Source organism: Agelaius tricolor, unplaced genomic scaffold, assembly GCF_023055355.1.
Source record: "Agelaius tricolor isolate 1412-34295 unplaced genomic scaffold, bAgeTri1.0.p SCAF_24, whole genome shotgun sequence".
NCBI lineage: Eukaryota > Metazoa > Chordata > Aves > Passeriformes > Icteridae > Agelaius > Agelaius tricolor.
This window is the reverse complement of record NW_027269284.1, coordinates 1,379,673-1,400,522: the sequence shown is the minus strand read 5'-3', so window position 1 is coordinate 1,400,522 and position 20,850 is coordinate 1,379,673. Positions and strand designations below refer to the sequence as shown.

Here is a 20,850-nt window from a genome sequence, read left to right as displayed (position 1 = left end):
TAAAAAGACTATTTTTCATTAAAAAGCCCCACAATCATGATTAAGAAGAAAATTGTCATTACTGCAATTCAGAAAATAAGGTAAATAGGTGGATGAATATGGAAAGCCAGCTTTCCAAATCCAGTGTTCAATGCAGTACAAAGATGGCACATCCTTGAATTATTGGTGGTATTCAAATATAATTGAAGTTGGAGAGACCTTATACAAGTCTACAGTATCTTGAAAAGAGCAGGGTTCAGGGGAAAGCTATCTTTATTGCAAAGTTGTACAATAACCATCCTTGAATAAATGTTATCATGAATTTCTGGCCTCTTTTTCAGCTGCCTTAGCAATGAATAAATGGATAAATGAATATTTTTTTAAAAAAACCTGAAAATTATTAATAATGGTTTTAAGCACAAAGTAGGTTTCTGTTCCTCCTGAACTTGAATTATACTGAACTAGCAAAGAGCTCGTGCTTTACCAGCTGTCAGAGTGACCTGAAATCTGCATAGGTTAGAATTAAATGGGAATAATCATCGAATTAAAACTATCCTCAACCTCCTGAATCACTTCCCTTTTCACCCTTCAATCTGTTATTAATTGAGCCTCTTGGAAGGTACTTTTAAAGAAATGGCACTTCTGAAAAACTTCATCACATTCAAAAATAATCAGTGCAATTAAATTATAGGCCATGGCATAGCAATTAGTGGTTCATTGTACATTTTAAACCAGACCTGGACATAAAAGAGGAGAACTTTAGAATGAAGATGGACTTTTGCAGCCACTCCTGTACTCACCTGTTGTCGCCTTGCAGCAACATAGTTCAGTTTAACCATTTCCTTCCCAAATTCCTTAAAGCGATTGGCTAGATCTTGCTCATTTGTGGCATTTTTCACAGCTTCTAGTGCCTCCTCTACCTACAACACAATGAATCAGCTCAGTCAGCATTTGAAGCCACTCTTTGACAAAGTCTGTGACTGCTCCATCCAATACTCTGTCTTACATGGACCCAATTTAGGTTTCACATCCATCACTGTACAGAAGCTTTATGAGAGTCCCATGAACTTTAATTAGGTTTTTAATAGAGCAGCTGTCACTCTGCATTACTGTCCATTTAGTGTGCTTTGGGATCATGTAAAGATAATGTCAAAGATAGCACTGTTTTAATTTCCCCACCCACACTTATCTGATGAAATATTTAATATCTGTGGGGTTCAAAACAAAACACACGAGTATGTTCTTAATGTGTGGTACAGGCTTTATAGGAAAACAAAGAAAGTTATCACTTCTGGACAAGAAATATTTAAAAAGGAAATTCAAACTTACCATTAAGGTTTGAATTTACACTGATAAATCCAAAACCCTCTATCTTTGTGAATCAAATGATAGCTTCAACACAGAATATTTGCACTAATTCTTTTTTCCTCAGCTATGAGCTTTCTTTCTTTAGTTATTTAACACTGAGAAAAGAATCTACCCAAACCCCCACACCTGCACTTTTCCAGTGATGCTGTAGCTAACAGACAAAAATATAAAACCCTACTTCCACAAACAAGTTGTTCCACGAAATGTATTGAGAACCTTTACCTTATGCAAAGCAAGAAAAATATCTGAAGGGATAAAATGCTCTTTTCATGCAATAAGGAAAGGAAGCATTACTGTGACTAGATGGAAATTCAAAGTTGTTATTCTCTCTCTTGCAAGACAATGCAACTCCAAGCAAAAATATTGACAACTGAAAAGAACTGATCCTTCTTGCTAAAAGCTGTTGTTCAGCTAAAAGCTGCAGTTCATAAGAACATGCATAACAAATTTTCCCCTCAAAAGGCAAGGGATTATTGGCATGGGGACAAGGAAGGGTCTGCAGCCCTCCAGACATTGCTGGGAATTGATAAATTCAGCAGTAGCTGGTGTCTAACAGTTTAGAAAGGCACAATTATGTGCAGAACCTGTCTTTTTATTGCTTGAGTTGCTCTGTGTTTTCCTACCACTGAGAGAGTATATTTCCATTTTGAGCTTTTACCTACTTACTGCAGATTTACAAATTACAGGGCAGTAGAGTAGCAAACTCATACATTTCTATTGGAAAATGCATAATTCAGGAACATAAATTCATAGCTGTTATGCTGGAAATTATAAACCAAGTTCTGCCAATTTACAAGCTACAATCTTATTCAGAATTCAAGTTCTCTCTTCTTTTAATCTTAAGAACAGAGTTTTTTTAAAAAATGAACTGACTGCTTTACCATTAACACAAATTGGAAAAGCATCAATGCATTAAATAACTTACTCTTGCAGAACTTCTTGCAAAATACGCCCATTTTCCATTTTTATCAGGAAACATTTACATTACATTAAAATACCTGAAAGTTTCATCTTTATTATGTTTGTAATGCCAAGCACAGGCATGACAGACTGATACCTGTTTTGTTTTTAAGTCCTGCTCCATATTAAATAGAAATCCTGAAAATTTTGTCAGAGATTCCACTCTGATAATCAGATTTCAAAGGATGCTGATCATACTCTATCATGTCAGTCAGACCAGAGACTCCAAAAGGAAGAAATCAGCTATGAGAAATACTAGAATGGACAGGAGCACAAGCTCCTTTTTAATGCTATTTTTCTTATTACAATTTCTTTTTTACATATTCATACTGGAGCAAATTCTCCATCCTTCAGACAACACTCAACTTCCACTGATCTGTTCCTCTGATTAACTAGCCTGGAGTTAATTACAATAGAGCTATAATCCTCTGTGTGCATGACCACATACTATAATGGTACATGGTTTTTAAATGTGTTACAAAAGCTTCTGCAATAACCACTATTTCTAATTTTAGCAGTGTAAAAGATATGCAATGACCAAGAATCCTTCCAGAAAGCACCTGCATATATTCCCTCTAAAACACTAATTAAAATGCACCATTTCCTGGGAAGCCTTTGACATGCTTTCAGAGAAAACTGATTACAGCACAATTCAGCATAAATCAGGCTTCATTACTCTGACATGCAGAATTATTTGAGTTCATTAATTTTATGGGTAACTTACACAAGTCTTTGAAGGTTACCTTTGAGTCAATAGAATAGCTTTTCCTCCATCAATTTTGTATAGGGTAACCATTTTTCCCCCTAGTAATTCATTTGTCTGAAAGCAGTTAGCACTGTAAAGTGGTAAAATAAAGATATTTACATGTTCAATCCTCAGAAATAAATTACCCTTTTTAACATGAAAATAAAAATGACAAGGTTGAATGTTGAATTTTGCTGAAAAGAACCACTGAGATCACTGACTTCTGAAACTGAACTTGTAATACCACTGGATAAATGCAGAGATTACAACTTCCAGACACAGCCCCTGCAAATCTGGGTGCAAACTGTGCAAGTAAATACACCCACTTACAAACCAGCACTGGACATTTGTATTTTACACAACAGAGTACTCTGCTGCAAAGGAAATCTCAGATGGGAGAACAGAATTTCTCATTTCCCATGAAAGAGCTTGAATACAAATTTTCATCATAACATTCAGAAAAAAGCTGTTGTTTATGATATTCAAGTGTTGGCCTTGCTAGGAAAGGACAATCTGAATTACAGTTACATGGAGCATTATAGAGAGGAAAAATTTAAAGCATATTGGAGAGAGACACTGCTTACACTGCACGTAACCAGAGCCATGTGCTGACAATTCTGAGAGCAGCATTTTATCCATTAAAGCAGAGCTCACTAGAACCTGTGCTGAAAAATCAGCCTCTTTCCTTATGAAAACTGTTTTCCAGCTATTCAGGTTATCTGCACAGTTTGCAAGTTGAAGGGTTCTGTTTTTCCAGAACATCAAATTGCAGTTGCACTGTCAAAAAGACAAACTAAAAAAAAGGAAAAAAAAACCAAACAACTTTTTGAACAGTTGCTAAAAAGAAGCAACCCTCCATCTCCTCTGTTGAATTCACACATGCACTCTGCAGGCTTTAAGGATTTTGTATATGATTTTCTGCACAATTTTATTTTGTTTCAGAGGTTTTTCATTATTTGTTTCTGCAATAAAAATGTAAGTGCAACAGCTAGGGAAGGTGGAAAAATGCATTTCCTAGTTTCAACTGAAAATCTTTTTAATACTCCTGTATAAAATTGTGAATGTGGTGGTCAAAAGTGAATATAAATCTGTCCAAACTACCATGGTAATCTTTAATTCCTCTTTACTCTTTGATTAGACAGTTGTACTATTGTCTCTCTCCAAATTAAACATTCAATCTTTAGATATATTCAGAAGTCACAAAGAGAAAAAAAAGAAGAGTAGACAGCTATAGCACCTAAATTGTGCCAGAACACAAAAATACTGGGAAAGTAACTGGGATAAAATGTGAGTGAAGCAAATGTTTCAGTTCAGGTCAGAGAGCTGTTTAACAGCAGTATTAGTCCAGTCACTGAAGACTCACAGCTCACAAAGTTTGCTTTAAATGTTCAAATATTAACTTCTGCATAATCAGAAAATGAATGAGACTAATGCAGAAATGTGTTAACTCCTACCTCTGATCAGCACTTCAAGAGAACCAAGCAGAGACCACAGACTTTGGACAGCCACCTCCCTAACTGATTCATCCTTTTTTCCACGCCCAAAGCACACAAACCCAAGAGAGAAGGTGAAAAACACCTACGATTTTGAGGTGTGAGAGGAGCCTCATGACATCAGCCATGTCAGCCAGGATGAGCAGGCGAGTGACGGCCGAGAGCAGGGCACGGGCAGCGCGCACCATGGTGCCCCTCTTCACCGAGGAGCAGGGGTCATCGGCGAACTCGGACGAGGCGATGCGCATCGTCTCCCCTGGAGCGGAAACAAACGGCGCTCGGGTTAGCGTTCAGACTCGTGGGTTTCATTTTTTCACAAAGTATATAAAGTAACTGCTGCTGGGAAAAAAAAAATCAGAGAACCACAAAACTCTTGGGTTGGAAGGGATGTTAAAACCCATCCAGATCCACTCCAGGGACACCTTCCACTCTCCCAGGGCAATCCAAGCCCCTCTAACTTCTCCTTGGACTTTTCCAGGGATCCAGGGACTGCCACAGCTTCCCTGGGCAACCTTTCCAGGGCCTCCCTGTTGTCATTATAGTGCAACAGTTCTATTGTCATTACATTGCGAGGGTTCCATATTGCCAGAGTTTGGTACCTCCTTGATGTTTCTCGTAGGCAGCTCCTCCAGGCACTGACTCTTCCTTGTCCTCACAGCAGCCAACTGACTCCAGCTCCCCCTCAGCCAACCAATCCACTCTTCTATAACACTCTTCTGATTGGCTACAGCTGTGGCCTGTTAAAATCAGGCCTGTTCCCAATCTTCAGTAATTAACCCAGCTGCAACTCCTTAATGGGGTAAGATCACTTTCTATACCACCTTTAATTTCTTATATTGTATCCCCCTAGACCTCCCCACCCTCACAGGCAAGAATTCCTTCTCAATATCCCATCTAACCCTGCACCCCGGCAGTTTGAAGCCATTCCCTCTTGTCCTGCCACTCCATGCTGTGTCTCAAGTCCCTCTCCAGCTCTCCTGGAGTCCATTTTGGCACTGGAAGGTCTCTCTGGAGCCTCCTCTTCTCCAAGCTGAACAACTACACCTCTCCCAGCCTGGCTATAATTAACAGATTTTATATTAACCCAATCTTTGCTGTTGTTAAAAAAAATCCAGTTTGTCTCCAGTGCAGTATCTCAAAAAGAAAGTACTTCTAATGTGCAATCAAAGCACATTTACATTGCTTTTAAGAACATTACAACAACATTAAAAAAAAAATCCCAGTGGCAAAACTTCCCATAAGACAATGCAAATAGTGGGGGAGAGATTTAAGACGGCCACAGTGATTAATTCCCATCAGAATTATTTTCCTTATTATATTTACCATTAGGACTGTGTGTTCAAATTATAATTTGCAAGCAGAGTATCTTGGATGATAAGCTGATAATATAAAATTTCACAACACAATTTAAGTGCCTCATTTCTAAAGCTATATCTTCCTCTTAGCTTTCCATAGGGTTGGCAAAACTCTCTACAAATTTCTTAGGAGACAATTAACAAAAATCATTGCTAGATAAAAGGAGAACACCAAATTTCTAAACATACTTAAATGCTATATTGCTCAGCATCACAGAGCTGAAATTCAAGGTAAAAAAGAAAACAAAGTTTCTGTAGGAGGACCACAGTTTGCTGTCCCTACCTTCCCATGCATTTTACTTGTGTGCCAAAAATCACTGAAACTAAGAGCAAGGAATTCTGATGCCACAAAGATTTTTTTTTTTCTAAAACATCCTTTAATTCAAACAGTTGCTTGAAAAGTTTATCCACAACTTTTGGCTGAGAGTGTGCTAAAAATTCGGAATAAACCTCTTATTATTATTATTAATACTCAGTGACTCCAATATTTCATGTAAAAGGAGATATTGAGGGCAACCACAGAACAGCTGAGAGCCCAGCACATGAGCAAGGGTTGGATGTGAGTTTCCTAGCTGGGAATTTGATCCCAGTGCAGGACTGGCTTCATCCAAGCAGTGTGACATTGTAAGGCATCATTTTCCCTCCAATTATTTATGAAAGGAAACCAAGAGTCCCAGAGTAAATAAAGACTTTGCTCCAAAGTGCACTCTTGGAGCATACTGAGCTGATTGAACCCAAGAGGACACAAACAACCACAGGAAATCCCAACAAGGTTTTTCCCTTTTTTAAGCTCTAAGCAGGATTCAGATGAGATGGAAGTGATTCCAAGCATGCAGCAGAAAACCCCTTGCAAGTGAAAGTACTGAATTTTAGAGAAATCCAAGCAGAAGCCAAAGCAAGCTTTTGATTTTGGAATCAGAAGCCTGAAAATTGTTTAACTTCCGTTTTGGTACTGAAGAGATTTTATCATTTTCTGCCAAATTAGCAGTGTGCAGCTTCACACAAATATTTATATTGGACTATGAAAGAAAGAGGTAGTATTTGATAATTGGCCAGTGGCATCAGGAAAGCAAGAAGGAAAATTATCTTCTTAGACTTGAATATCCAAGGAGATATCCCTTGCAAAAAGATTTTAAAATCAACACTCAGTGGCAGAGGAAAAATGCACAGAGGGTCAAATGGAAACAGAAACAAACAAAACCAAAAAACCTTAAAGGAACTTGGATTAGATAGTTTATCTTAGCTCACATTAGGTGAAATAAACTCCAAAACAATGAAGTAGAAATTATTAAATAGACATATTCAAATAAGCAAACCAAAAAAAGTACAAAAGTTCACAGCTGGTTGTTTAAAACTTAAGAAAATCTAATAGTTCATAATTTAGAAACTAATAATCAAAGAAACTAGCAGTTGTGGGGAGGATGGCTCATCCCTCTCAGTGCCAATTAACATATTTTAATCCTTTTACAGCAGTGGCATCAAACTACTCTTAGGCTAAAGGTATCAGTGGAGCTTCAGCTGGCTCAATTATTCTTTAGAGAAACTTTTTTATCTGGGAAAAGTCAACCCTCCATTTAGTTATCCATTTCTTTCCAAATGCATTTCAAGTTGTTCTGTAATCTATATTAAATTACTTTCAGTGAAAATTGGGTCAACACAAGAAACACAGACATCTGAAGCCATCAGGTCTGCTTGCTTGCCACTGCAGTCAGTCAAGTGATAATGTAATTAATACTAATCTTAATATGATAATAGCTACACTCATCAACTTATCAAGCTTCCATCTTAGAAACAGATCAGATTAACCCCAATTAATCCTATATAAGAAACTGACTCCAAAATGGACTCCAGAATCTGACAGGTTCCTTTCATTAGGGACACTTTAATGCCATCCTGCCTGTATTTGTAGATAATTTAAATCCATTTTTTTCTCATGACCCATTTGTCCTTCAGCTTCACTGTGTTCTTATTCCACTCTTGTCCCTATCGTTCCTTTTTGGCTTTGTGAATTTTTGTGAGGAGTCCTGACAGACTAAGGGCAGTACTTCAGCCCCCTCCAATTGCACACAATATCCATTTCTATAATCATTACAGCAGCCCCATGAAACAATTCGGCTTCTGGAGTACAAATTATAAGAACTGCAGGTTTTTAGGACCACTTGCAGCTATGAGAAATACTCATGGAATCCCAGAATATCCTAGGCTGGAACTGTAGGGATTGCTGAGTGCAGCTCCTGGCCCTACACAGGACACCCCAACAATGCCACCATGTCCCCAGAGCTTAACAGCTGCAAACATCTGTCAACAGATGACTGCAAAAGTCACCAAAAAAAGCTACTGGAAGTTCATGAGCAGACTTAGGGTAAAACATCAACCTGTGAGGAAAGCATTGAACCAAGGCTTTCAATGGTTAATAGACAGAGGAAATATCATTGTTTCCAAAGCCTTGAAGTGTTTATTAAGAGATAGAAGATGGGCACTGAGTAGCAATGCAGAGAATAGCTGTGATCAGTATGGGATGCTGACAATACACCAAACACCTGGAAATAATTACCAGAACAATGACAAATTGATTGGATGCACCACTCCTGAGCAGTTCCCAAATGGAAGAAGTTAATAAAGCTGCAGTCTAATTAATCCATTTCTTTCAGATTTTTCCTTTTGTTCTACATGTCCGTGATTAAAAAGACAGAACAACTGATCCATGACAGAATGGAAGTATTTTAGAGTGCTCTCCTTGTAATTAGAGCAAATTCACTGTTATGAAGCTATCATAAATTATAATAATATATAGACCCAAAATGAGTTGCAGATTCCATCTAAAAGAGTGAGAATTATACTAAATGATAATATGATAGATTTGAACAACCCATAATTGTTAATAAGGTGTATTTAAATCATGTGAGCAGGTTTTTAATCCTTTCACCATGGACGTTGTCCTAAGAAACAAAAGCAAACCCTTCAGGATGCAAAGATCTGCAGTTTTACACCCCTTGGATGTGTCTAGAAATTCACCAAATAGAGTAGGATCACTCACATACTGGTATGGAAAGTATCTGAACAGCCAAATATCAGGAATAATGGCCTTAATCTGATCCTGGATGGTTGGTTTCTCACTGTCTATATTCCTCCTACCTTATTAATCACATTGATTATTTACCACATCTCTTAAAACATCATATTTTGTTTACAGTATTTTAAAAACCATTCTCCATAACTGAAAATGTTCATTTCAGTATTAACCTGTTTGCTATTATCAGAATGTGGAAGTTATTTGTAGACCACTTTCATCCTACATACTTATTAAATACAAATATGCATTAAAAATTCTATTGATAATTCTAAAAGCTTCACACCAATGGCTGTTTAGTCTTCCCTTTCCTTAAAATCTTTTTCCTAAATCTTTACTACTATGTCCCCTAAATCTCCTCTTCCATTTGCAGCTGGGACTTTGTTCTCCATCTGTGGGAGGATGACCACTGTTCTCATCATTTTAATGGATTGCAGGGCCAGAAAAGGCAATGTCTGATCAAGCCCAGACTTTTCCTGTCACATTTCAGCTCCTGGAGCTGTGTCTCTGTGGAACTGATTGTACAGACAATCCAGTTCACTTACATTTGACTCACTCTACATTTGATATTTAGACAGAGGGATGGAAGATGAATCACTCTGAATTTTAAAGCACAATGGATGGATATCCTTAAATCTAGTAGGTATTTTAGATTCAATGTTCTCTCTTAGATCCAAGAACACATCACATCATTCACTTCATGGACCGCAAAAATATGTGATTTTAATTAACCCAACTACTTCTTTCCTGAGGGACTGAAAATAGCAAGAATACAGAACTTTTGGGTATTTAGCCAATATCTACGACAACGTAAGACAATTTATCCACTAATGTTATGTTTTAGAAGGAACTTTTTCTAATTAATAGTCAGAATTAATCGTGCATTTGGAACATCACTGACACACTTAAGTACAATAAAAACCCAATTAAATTTCAATTAAAACCAAAATTATTTGGGATGTGAGGATACATTAGCATCTCTAATCCCTCTTTGTCTGCAACTCAGTTACCCCAAGGATTAACATCCTTCAGGGACATATGAAACTGATCTGCCTTCACTGAACTGGAGAGTTCAGGGAACATCAACATGAACATTTCAGATGCTCAGCACTGTGTCTGGGAACACAAAACCACATTGGACCTCTCAAGATATCAATAAATACAGAGGCAAATTTAAAAAATCAAGCTCAGCTGAATTATAATGTGGCTTTATTTGTATCCTGGTAAAAAAATCACGCTGCTGAACTATGTTTGACAGAACATGGAATCACAGAGAGGTTTGGAATGGAAGGGATCATAAACCCCATCTTGTTCCACCTTCTGCCATGGGCAGGGACACCTTCCACCATCCCAGGGTGCTCCAAACCCCATCCAGCCTGGTCTTGGACACTTGCAGGGATCCAGAGCCAGCCACAGCTTCTCTGGGCACCTGTGCAGGGCCTCCTCACCCTCACAGAGAACAATTTTTTCCTAATATCCCATCTACATCTACTCTAAGTTGAAATATCTTCTCCCTTGTCCTATCAACAAGGAGTTCAGTACCAATTTTCCCACAATTCCAATGTTCATACTAAAAATTTGAAATCTCTAATTTAAAATAAATATATTCTTCTTTATCCAAAAGCTGCAAGATTGCATCAAGAAGCACATTCAAAATGAGTAGAATAGTTCATCACCTGAGTAAGAAACTGCAGTGGAAAATGTTCAGAAAAGTTGCTGTCTTTCTGGTGAACTGTGCATGGTACATTCATTGAAATCATTATTGTAAAAAAGGACTGAAATGAATGGAACTGACAAAGAAAAATCCGTAAGTCCTAGTGATTAACATCTTGAGTTTAATCATTTAATAGGTTTCTGCATAACAATTTATTAATTTAAATAGAGCTGTCATTAATAAATTTAACGTATCAGGTACAGAAGGGAACAACACTTGAAAAGCACCCAAAATTCATGGAAAAGGAAGCCCACCAAGAAAACCACTGTGGCATTCGGCACACAGATTCAACCATTCTGGATATTGTTTTCATTCTGGGGCCTGAAGAGGCTCACAAATACTGTACAGGAAAGCAAGTTCAAGGGTAGATTCTATCTGTGCCCAAGGCACCGTGAACCAAGTTCAAAATCATAATTAGAATCAGTTCCATCACTCTCTATCATCACATGAATAGAAAATACCCAATAAAGAGTTTATTTGAAATTGATATTTTTTGAGATAAGCTTCAGTTCAAAGGGTTGATATTTTCCAGCAAGATGCGTTTTCATACCAAAATTTATCAAAAAATCCCAGTGATCTGTGAAAAAGAGGGAGCAGCAAGTTGATAATGTCAGCACATGGGAAGCACTGTGAGGAGGGGGAAGGATTGATGATGAGATTGATCACTCTGGTGGATTATCAGCTCCCTGTTTGTTTTGAGGGTCACTTTTGTGTTCCTGCTAATTTATGCTTTTCCTTACACTTAGATCCTACCTGAATGTCTTGAAGCAGTAAGAGAAGGAGGGAACACTGCTTAATCTAGGGAACAGACATAGCTAAAAGTAGAAAAAAAACCCTTCCCACAACCCCAGCGGGAATTAAGAGGACAGGCACGTTAATGCTGGACACCTGAGGGGTCTGCAGCCAAGAAAGAAATAAAACAGGAAAAATTTAAATACAAAAATTTAGAAAGATACTCCTTTATGAGAGAGGATGAGAAAGGAGAAAAGCAGGCATGGGAGAGTCATCAACAGAAGGAAAATCTACAGTATAGACTTACAGTAAGAAAAAGATGATAAAGAAGACAACATAAAATACAGAGAGAGCATCTGCAGGTTTACACAGAGAAATAAACTGAAAGTACAAGAGCACTTTAAAAAAATTATTTCAATTCTTCAATTAGTTCACATAATCTGCACACATTGTTTATAATAACCTATATTTGAGATCCAATGCAGTTATTTTTTTGCCATAAAACAACCAAAGATTCTAAAATCATGCTCAAAGCCTCAGCTTACATGAAAATTAAGTTTATCTTTCCAAAACTGAGAACTATATTTAAAAATTAATTCTTGAAGACTACAAAATTAATTTTGACTTGGCAACATTTTAATAACCTAATAATTTATTGCCAGTTTCAATGGGAATTCACATACATGCAGTGACACCTATGTGTTAATATAAGAGCTCCTTTATATAACCATACTCATTGCTTGAATGTTTAAAAATTGCAAGAGCTTCTCTGCAGAGATAATGAGATAACTGAGCCTCATGGTGTGAATTTACATTCCAGGGCAGAGATCAAAACAAAACTAATCTATAGCCCTCCATCAACACGCAGAAAGGCAGATTGCTGTTGTGCACAGGAAAAGGCTCATAAACAAAACATGATTATCATTAGGTTTGTAATGAGAACAGAAAGAAATTATCATCAGTCTAAGCCTGTATAGGTAATAGAAAAAATACAATGGTTGAGTGTTAGGACTGTCCTTGATAAATAGCTGGGCATGGCAGAAGGGAGGCTGGAGGGGAATCAAAGCTGGAGATGGCTCTGAGCAACCTGGTCTAGTGGAAGGTGTCCCTGCCATGGCAGAGAGTTGGAACTAAATGAGCTTTGAGGTCCCTTTCATCCCAAACCATTCCATGATCCCATTATGTCCATCCTTTTGATTTATGTTCATCCTCATCCTTTGTGACTGAGCAAAATTCAGTCACAAGGATGAGGAAAATGCTGAGGTACTAAATTCCTGCTTTGCCTCAGTCTCCAGCAGTAAGAGGAGTTGTCCTTCAGGTACCCAGCGCTCTGAGCTGGAGGGCAGACATGGGAACAGAATGAAGCCCCCAAAATTGGTTCTACTCCTGTTGTTAATGAATTTGTAGAATCCTTTTTTATTGGTTTTCTATGGCAGCAGCCAGATTTCAGTTCTAGCTGGGCTTTGCCATTTTCTCCCTGCATGACCTCCAAACATCCCTGTAGCTTTCCTGAGCTGTCCATCCCTTGTCCCTTTTCACAAAAGTCACTGACTCTCCTTTTTTGCCCAAGTTCCAGCCAAATTCTCTGTTCAGACAGCTAAGTGTTGAATAAATAAAATAAGGAGAGATTTAAAACCATAAAGTCCACCACAAACAAGTGAAAAGAAGTAGAGGTGACATATTTTCTGAAGAGAAAACACATATATTTCATCACATACTGTAGGAATCACATAATATGAACAGAGGTTAACAACTGACTTATCTACAACTAAAATACCAAAAAAAAAAAAAAAAGCACAGATCTCAAAGTAAATTGAAACAATTATAGCTGAAGGAAATTTGCAAACATCCGAAATCAAAATCAGTGGAGAGCCTAAAATTTAATTTTTAGTAGATATGAAAATAATTCTAAATTCCATCAGCTATACAGAACAGGCTCCTTTTCCCATGTTCATATATAAACAGCAGCTGAAATATCTCATAGATCTAAAGTCTAAAAAGAATTTGTCTCTGATAAAGGGATTAAAACAGAGAGAACAAGATAGCTGGAGATCAGAATGCTATAATTTGACACTTCTCAGAGGAAATCAGTGCCTCTTATTTGATTATACCATTTTATATTCCCTCACTCTGTAAAGTATTACTGGCCTTTGTAGTATGTGAAAAATGTACTTCAGAAAAAGACGTGTTCAAAATGGTAAATGGAAAGGCAGTAAATTAAAGCCTTTTATATACTGACTAAGCATCTTTTAGGACTCAGATATTAGAAAGTATATTTCAAATTTTCATGCTGTCATTTTTAATACTTCTCTTATCCAATACTGCTTTCTGAAACCATATCCAAAATTAAAGCCTAATCTGTATGGGAGAAAGAAGCTTTTATACAACTTCTGAAGTTGGATGACTGCCACGGAAAATGCAGTCAAAAAATAAAGAACACAGAACAAAATGTACTGTAGGCAAATAGGAGGACTGAGCAGAGGGGCAAGGAAGACTCCAGGATAGAGCTTAGTGCCCCAAGGACTGCTTGCATCTTTCTCATTAAATGCCACTGGGTAATCACAGAATCATGAAATGGTTTGGGTTGTGAGAGACCTTACAGTTCATCTTGTTCCATCCCCTACCATGGACAGGGGCACCTTCCACTAGACCAGGTTGCTCCAAGCCCCATCCAGCTTGGCCTTGAACCCTTCCAGAGATGGGACAGTGTCTTGGTTTAAGACCATTTATAAAGTTGGACACTCCAAAATGAGCCACGTCCGCTTAATTCCAACCAATCCCTTGCCACCAGTAAGGAAAGATTATGAGTAGAAATAAGTGAAAAAAACAACTGTTTACTAACAAATGGAGCAGCAACAGACAAAAAACAACACAAAATAACTGCTAGATACAAAACTGTCCAATCTCACAAACCTCAGAGACACAAAGAGAGACCCAAAATGTTGGAATGAGCCTTCCCAAGATGGCGCCTGCCTGAGGCGGCCGTGTGGCTGGGGGACAAAGGGAAGATGGCGCCACACCCATCCCCTCCAAAAGGGAGACTGCAGGCCCCAGGATCAAAGAGACAAGATGGCAGCAACACTACCAGAAATACAGGAGCCCACAGAGCAGTTCTAGAGGTAAATAAAAATTTTTCAGCTCACGTGGGGTCTGCGTTGCTCCCACTGCTGGTTTCCGCCATTTCCAGGCTCTGCCATGGCCGCTGTGGCGTGAGGGGATGAGAGGAGGCTCTGTCCACAGAGGCACACGGCGGCCTCACCGCAGGACTATGGTAAATGCAGTGCAACCCCAATGAGGGGGAGAGAAATGATGAGAGGGACTCCATCTTATCAGAAGGCTAATTAATTGCTTTATTAAACTATATTATTCTATACTGTATTACACTACATTTAAACTGAATCTGTCAAGCATTCAAATGCACTCCACTGCACAGAATCTCATGAGTGTCAGCCGACAGCCCTGACACACGCACACACTTGGTCAAGGAAACAAAACACCATCACTCTGGATAAACAATCTCCATATTGCATTCTGCTTTGGCACAACGCAGGCGCAGCAAATGAGACAAAAATTGTTTTGATCATTCTATTCTCTGCTTCTCTCTGGTTCAGAGGTCCCACACAGGACCTTGCTGGCTTTTCTTGCTGCCCCCAGAGGTTGCAAAATTCACCTTGAAACAGTTTCTAATTGTGAAATGCATCTTTAGCAGTGGCTACAGTTACAAACTGTAAACAAGCACCTCGGAAGAGAAGCTCCCACCTACACAAAAGCCACCATGAAAGGAAGAGCCTCTGCTCCCACAGCTTCTCTGGGCAACCTGTGCCATAGCCTCACCACCCTCATGGGGAGGATTTTCACCTCCATTCTAATCTAAACCTATTTTTGTACAGTTTAATGCCATTCCCCCTTTTAACTAAGCAGAAATAATCCTGGTAACATGGATCCAAACTTTAGATCTTCCCATGTTAGATAAATTACAGCAGCATTTATTAATTAATTTAGAAATTACAGTCTAAACACAGAAATTATCACTTTTAAAAACCAAATTCTGTTGTGCAATTTACTCAACAGAATGAAATTTTGAAGTTCGCAATTCTTTATTTTGTGTGCGTGTATATAATCATCACAAAGTCATTCTTGCAATTTTCCAGCTAGCTTTTGAAAGACTGAAAATTCACTGTTCAGTGACTGAAGCAAAAAGCGATGACCAAACCTTAAGCTTAACTCTTTCTCCCTTCAGTATGCTACTTCCCAATTTAAATATCCCAGACAAAGTCTCTGCACCACTCCTGATCTCCCACCAGTTTTCCTATCCTTCATCAGACAGCTGGTGAAGCTCTCAGTTCCTTTGCTCTGCTAAAAACTTCCATCACTGACCTACAGAGTCATCTGAGGTCACTCCTGTGCCAGGCTAAAAGGAATTTCCTTCCAAATACTTTTGATCTGACAGACTAAAATAACTGATTTTCCAGTTCAAAGATGACTCAAACTTTTCCTTTTCTATTTCCTTCTTCTTCTCTTTTTTTTTTTAATGTTGAAGAAAAAGAATTTCAGTTCAGAATTTCTGCCTAATGAATCAACAGTGATTTCATTTCCAGCACTCAGCTGGGAGTCAGAGGAAGTTTCAATAACACATAAATCAGAACAGCTTCAAAAAGAGAGGTCGAGATGCTCACCCTGTGGTGCTTTGCAGCTTCACAGAACCATTCTGAGGGGTCAGGGACTTCAGCTCCCATCTCCACATTGAATTACGCACAGAGGGGACACAAATACAAATTTCATGCATGGAGGAAATCTCCTTGCAGAACATTGCTCATGGTTAGTTCAAAACTTAATTGAAAAGGCTGTACATTAAATGCTACTGAGGATTACTCACTATGGATTAAGCCTATCCAGCTTGGGAATTACTGCTGGAAGACAGAACAGGGCAAGATAACTGCCTGTGGTACCTATCCCAATTTGTAAGATTTTTTTTTTTCTTTTAATAATTTTCTTAATTTAAATCCTAGTGAAGCTATTCTCCAAATCTGACCTGAATCCAGAAATTTCATGCATACTAATGGGTGGTGGAGTTAAATATTTACTGCAAAACATGGCCTATTTACAGTCCCTTGATAGTGATTTTTTTTAACTGTGCTGAATTTCTGTAATACTTTCTCAAATAAAACCTTTACTAACAGAAATATTTCTTCTAAAAGAACAAGCAGTAATTTTAGGATTTGATTTTAATACTCAAAAGAAATATTTCTGGAGGAAACACTACTTCCCTATCTTTCAGTTTCTGAGTATAATTTTATTTTTGACAACTGTCAGAAGTTGGCAGGTTAAAAAAAAATTTATTCTGATTTCATCCTGATATAAAGCCACAATAATATAAAATCTTCAAGAAAGACAATATAAATAAACATAGGATAAGAATACTGCCAAATATATTAATTTATATTACTTTTCAAACTTATATCACTGCTTTTGCAAAATCTGTTTCAAACTGTCATGTTCAGGCAATATATCAAACACCAACTACCCCTTATAACAAACACACCCGGGAGATGAAAGTCACTTTAAAATATTTAAACTAACATGAGCTTAAACAAAACACTGAAAAGTGAAATGAATATCAGAAGAACTCCAGCCAAGACTAAACAGAAAGAAACCTTTTGGAAATGGTGCAGAGAATAGAGAAGAAGCAAAGATCCTTGGACAGCCAGCTGGCTTTACCAAGGACCAATATCACCAGCAGTTCTCCCAAAAAGCCTAAATCTAATGTGCACAGAAAATCATGGAATGGTTTGGGTTGGAAGGGACCTTAAAAAATATCTAGTTCCAACCCCCCTGCCATGCCCTGTATGCATTTCATTTTTTCTCCACTTTTAGTTTTCTTCTTAAAGCTCAATCCTAATCAGGAACAGAGTGGAGCAGGACAAGACATTGGTGTTGTTGGGTTTGTTTCAGAGAAAGATAAATTAGTTTGGGTTAAAAGGGATTTTGAAGGTTACCTAGTCCATCCCTTGCAATGAGCAGGGACACCTTAACTAGACCAGGTTGCTCAGAGCCCCATCCAACCTGGCCTTGAATATTTCCAGTGATGCAGCAAGCACTGTTGTCATATATAATGCAACAGTTCTATTGTCAGTACATTGTGAGGGTTCCATATTGCCAGAGTTTTGTACCTCTTTGATGTTTCTTGTAGGCAGCTCCTCCAGGCACTGACTCTTCCTTGTCCTCACAGCAGCCAATTGACTCCAGCTCCCTCTCAGCCAACCCATCCACTCTTTTATAACACTCTTCTGATTGGCTACAGGTGTGGCCAGTTACCATCACACCTGCTCCTAATCCTTAATAATTGGCTCAGCTGCAACTCTTTAGGGGGTAAGATTACTTTCTATACTACCTTTATTTACTTATGTTCTATCCCCCTACAAAGCATGACCTCTTTGGGCAGACAGTTCCAGTGTCTCAGAGTCATAGAACAGTGAGTGCTGAGAGGCTGATGTGTGTGGTCAGCCATAAATAGAAATGATATACATGTATATTATTTATCATATATATCAGCTGTGTATATGTGCTTGTATAGTGGATATTTTTGCCCCCAACAAAGGAAAGGAATGATGAGGAGGACTCCATCTTATCAAAAGGCTAATTAATTACTTTATTATACTATATTATTCTATATTACACTATGTTACATTACAACTAAACTGAATCTGCCAAGCACTCCACTGCACTCCACTGCCCAGAATCTCATGACTGTCAGTGACAGTCCTGACACACACACCTGAATTCAACTGCTCAGTGAATCAAAACACTCACACCAGAATCCAATTACCAATTCCCTTCAGGTAAACAATCTTCCATGATGCATTCCACTTGTGAACAACACAGGAGCAGTAAATGAGATAAGAATTGTTTTTTCTTTCTCTGAGGTTCAGAGAATGTGAAACCCAGAAATATTCTTGGGAAGAATTGTGCCTTGCTTTTCTCTGTGAAGAGAAAGGTGGTGACCTGTTTTTGTGCAAGTACTGGAAATACAGCATCAGTCTTGTTCCTGCTTCAAACTGGGGCCATGGAGCTGCAGCAGCCTCACTCCTGCTTTTGGGAAGCCCTGACCCTACTTTTCTCTACAGCAACTCTGAGAGATGCTCTACAACATCTGCTTTCTCCTCATAAGTGCTTTAAATAATTTCGGAGTAGGAATTTTGATGTCTTTCTGCAGCTCAATTCTCAGAGAGCTGAAAGATAATTAATGGATGGAAAAGAGTCTGAAAGAGCCAGAATTAGCATGGAATGGTACTTGAGGGCCCAGATTTCTCAAGAGGAGCATTGCAAACATGAATAACAATTGAAGTCACTTCCCTACATAACAAGCAATTCAAAATAGAAAAGGAATAACTTTTATTAACAAGGTAAGAGTTTTCAGGCCATGGCTCCAGCGATTTGCTGAATAGAAGACTTCAAATCTTTGTGCTAAAAGCTTTCAGCCCAGGCATGAGCCACCAGCCAGACAAAAAGCAAGTTGCAGGACAGCTCATCACAGATACTATTGGAAAAAAGAGAATATGTTTATTGTAGACACAGGTTCTTTCAAAAGTGCAGACCAAGATTCATTGTCCCACTAAGCAGGAGTGCCCACATGACCCACTTCACCTTTCAGAATGAATATAAATTCTAGTATGCCTTAAAAAAATCTGTTTCTCAGTAATTTCTTTCCACAGACACTTTTTCCACTATCAAGAACTAGCACCTGCTAACTTTTGTAAGCAAAAAAAAAAAAAGTTCTCATATACTTCAGTGAAAAGGTTATAAATAAGCATAGAGAGAGCATATGTTTAAGTGAAAAGATCAGGGGCTTTTTTTTTGTCTAAAAAACAGGTTATCTAGATTCTAGATTCTCTAGATTTCTCTAGAAACCATCTTTCATAGAATTACTTCTAGTTTTAAAATTTCACACAAAAAAATTCAAAAATAGATAGTTAAAAGCATTAAAGCACTAAAAATATTATTTTTAGTGTGTTCTGTCAGAAAAAAAATGCCAAGAAAGTTAAAGTCACTTTCATGTCTCAGAGATGTTCAGTCAATGTCAAGATAGTCACAGAGTACACAGATCGCATTCTTTTTCACCATGTCCATAAATCTGCATGAACAAAATTTAAGTCTACCTCAATTTTACCCTATATTCAAACACAAAAAACATCAATATGTATTTTGTTTCCCTTGATGAATTTCATATTATGGCGTGAAATTTTATCTACCATGCTTGAAAAGCAAAAAAAAATTTAAAACACAACAACCAGCAGCTGGACTGAATTATGTTTCTAATGGAAGTTTCAGCTACATACCAGAAAAACTTCCAGGAAAATTACATTAAAATCAGGCAGTCACCAGCACATACCTACAGACAGACATTGCCAAAGCCATTTACCAGATTGAATAAATTTACATGAATATAGCCTATTTCCTTTTGTTGCTTTCTGCAGCATCCCAGGCTGTGTCCTAACACATTAAATCAAACTGGAGCCCAGTGGAACTGCAGTTCTTGATAGATTTTTGTGTCAATCATGGCTTGAATTTCTCCTCCACAGGGAATTTCCTTGTTCTCAACTGATCAATAAAAGACCATTTGCATTTAGACACTTATGCTGTGAGTAAAGCATATGCTGTATTTTAATTCCTGTGGGTTCACCTTCACTTCTCTGCTCTTCTAAGGGTTTGTAGCTTCACTCTTTATGGTCATGGAATCATGGAATGGTTTGGGTTGGAAGGGACCTTACAGATCATCTGGTTCCAACACCTGTCTGCTTTTCCTTAATTTATATTCCTTAATATAAAAAGGCATGAATGATAAACTTCCACATTTCCCAGGTCATCTTTGTCCCCCATCTGGGAGATCTTTTACACAACTCTGACAGTACCAGAATAAACATCCACACGGCAAAGCATTCAATATCCACCAACTGGATAACCTCACTTAGGTGGTTCTGAAGTGTAAGTGTTCCTATCATGGAATCATTATGGGATACAGAGATACACAGGGATGAGCTTTAGGCATCATATCTTTTGTGTTGGGAAAGATGAAAGTTTGATAAGAAAGTCTCACAGATATGTATGCGTAGCAGAAAGATTTTTGAATGTAGAGTCTGATGAAGGAATAGAGATGGAAGCAAGTTTTGATAGAGAAGAAAAGAATTGCTGAGTCAGTCTCACTGGATAACCAAGGAGGCAAAGGGTGTGTGAGTTACAAGGGGTTTGCATGGCTTAGAGCAAAGGATAAACCCACCCCAAACAAGAAGATGTTTTTACCAAGCAGAAAGAGAGCACAGGCAAACAAGACAGCAAATGTTGCAAGTAGAAAAAAGGTCTCAGAATTCTCTACTGCAAGAAAACTGAAAAACAACTTCTGGCTTAAACTGTAATGTACTAACTTATAGTGATTGGAG

At 38.0% G+C, this 20,850-nt stretch overlaps 1 protein-coding gene across 2 annotated transcripts in view; it reads right to left on the bottom strand.

The window, feature by feature from the left end:
• CTNNA2 (catenin alpha 2) overlaps positions 1-20,850 on the bottom strand; it is a 474,927-nt gene that overhangs the window by 351,958 nt on the left and 102,119 nt on the right. For both annotated transcript variants that reach the window (XM_071447298.1, XM_071447300.1), the window contains 2 exons: positions 4,635-4,801; positions 780-899 (listed from right to left, as the gene is read on the bottom strand). In XM_071447298.1, the coding sequence (XP_071303399.1) occupies positions 780-899; positions 4,635-4,801 (287 nt within the window). The remainder of the gene's footprint in view (positions 1-779; positions 900-4,634; positions 4,802-20,850) is intronic.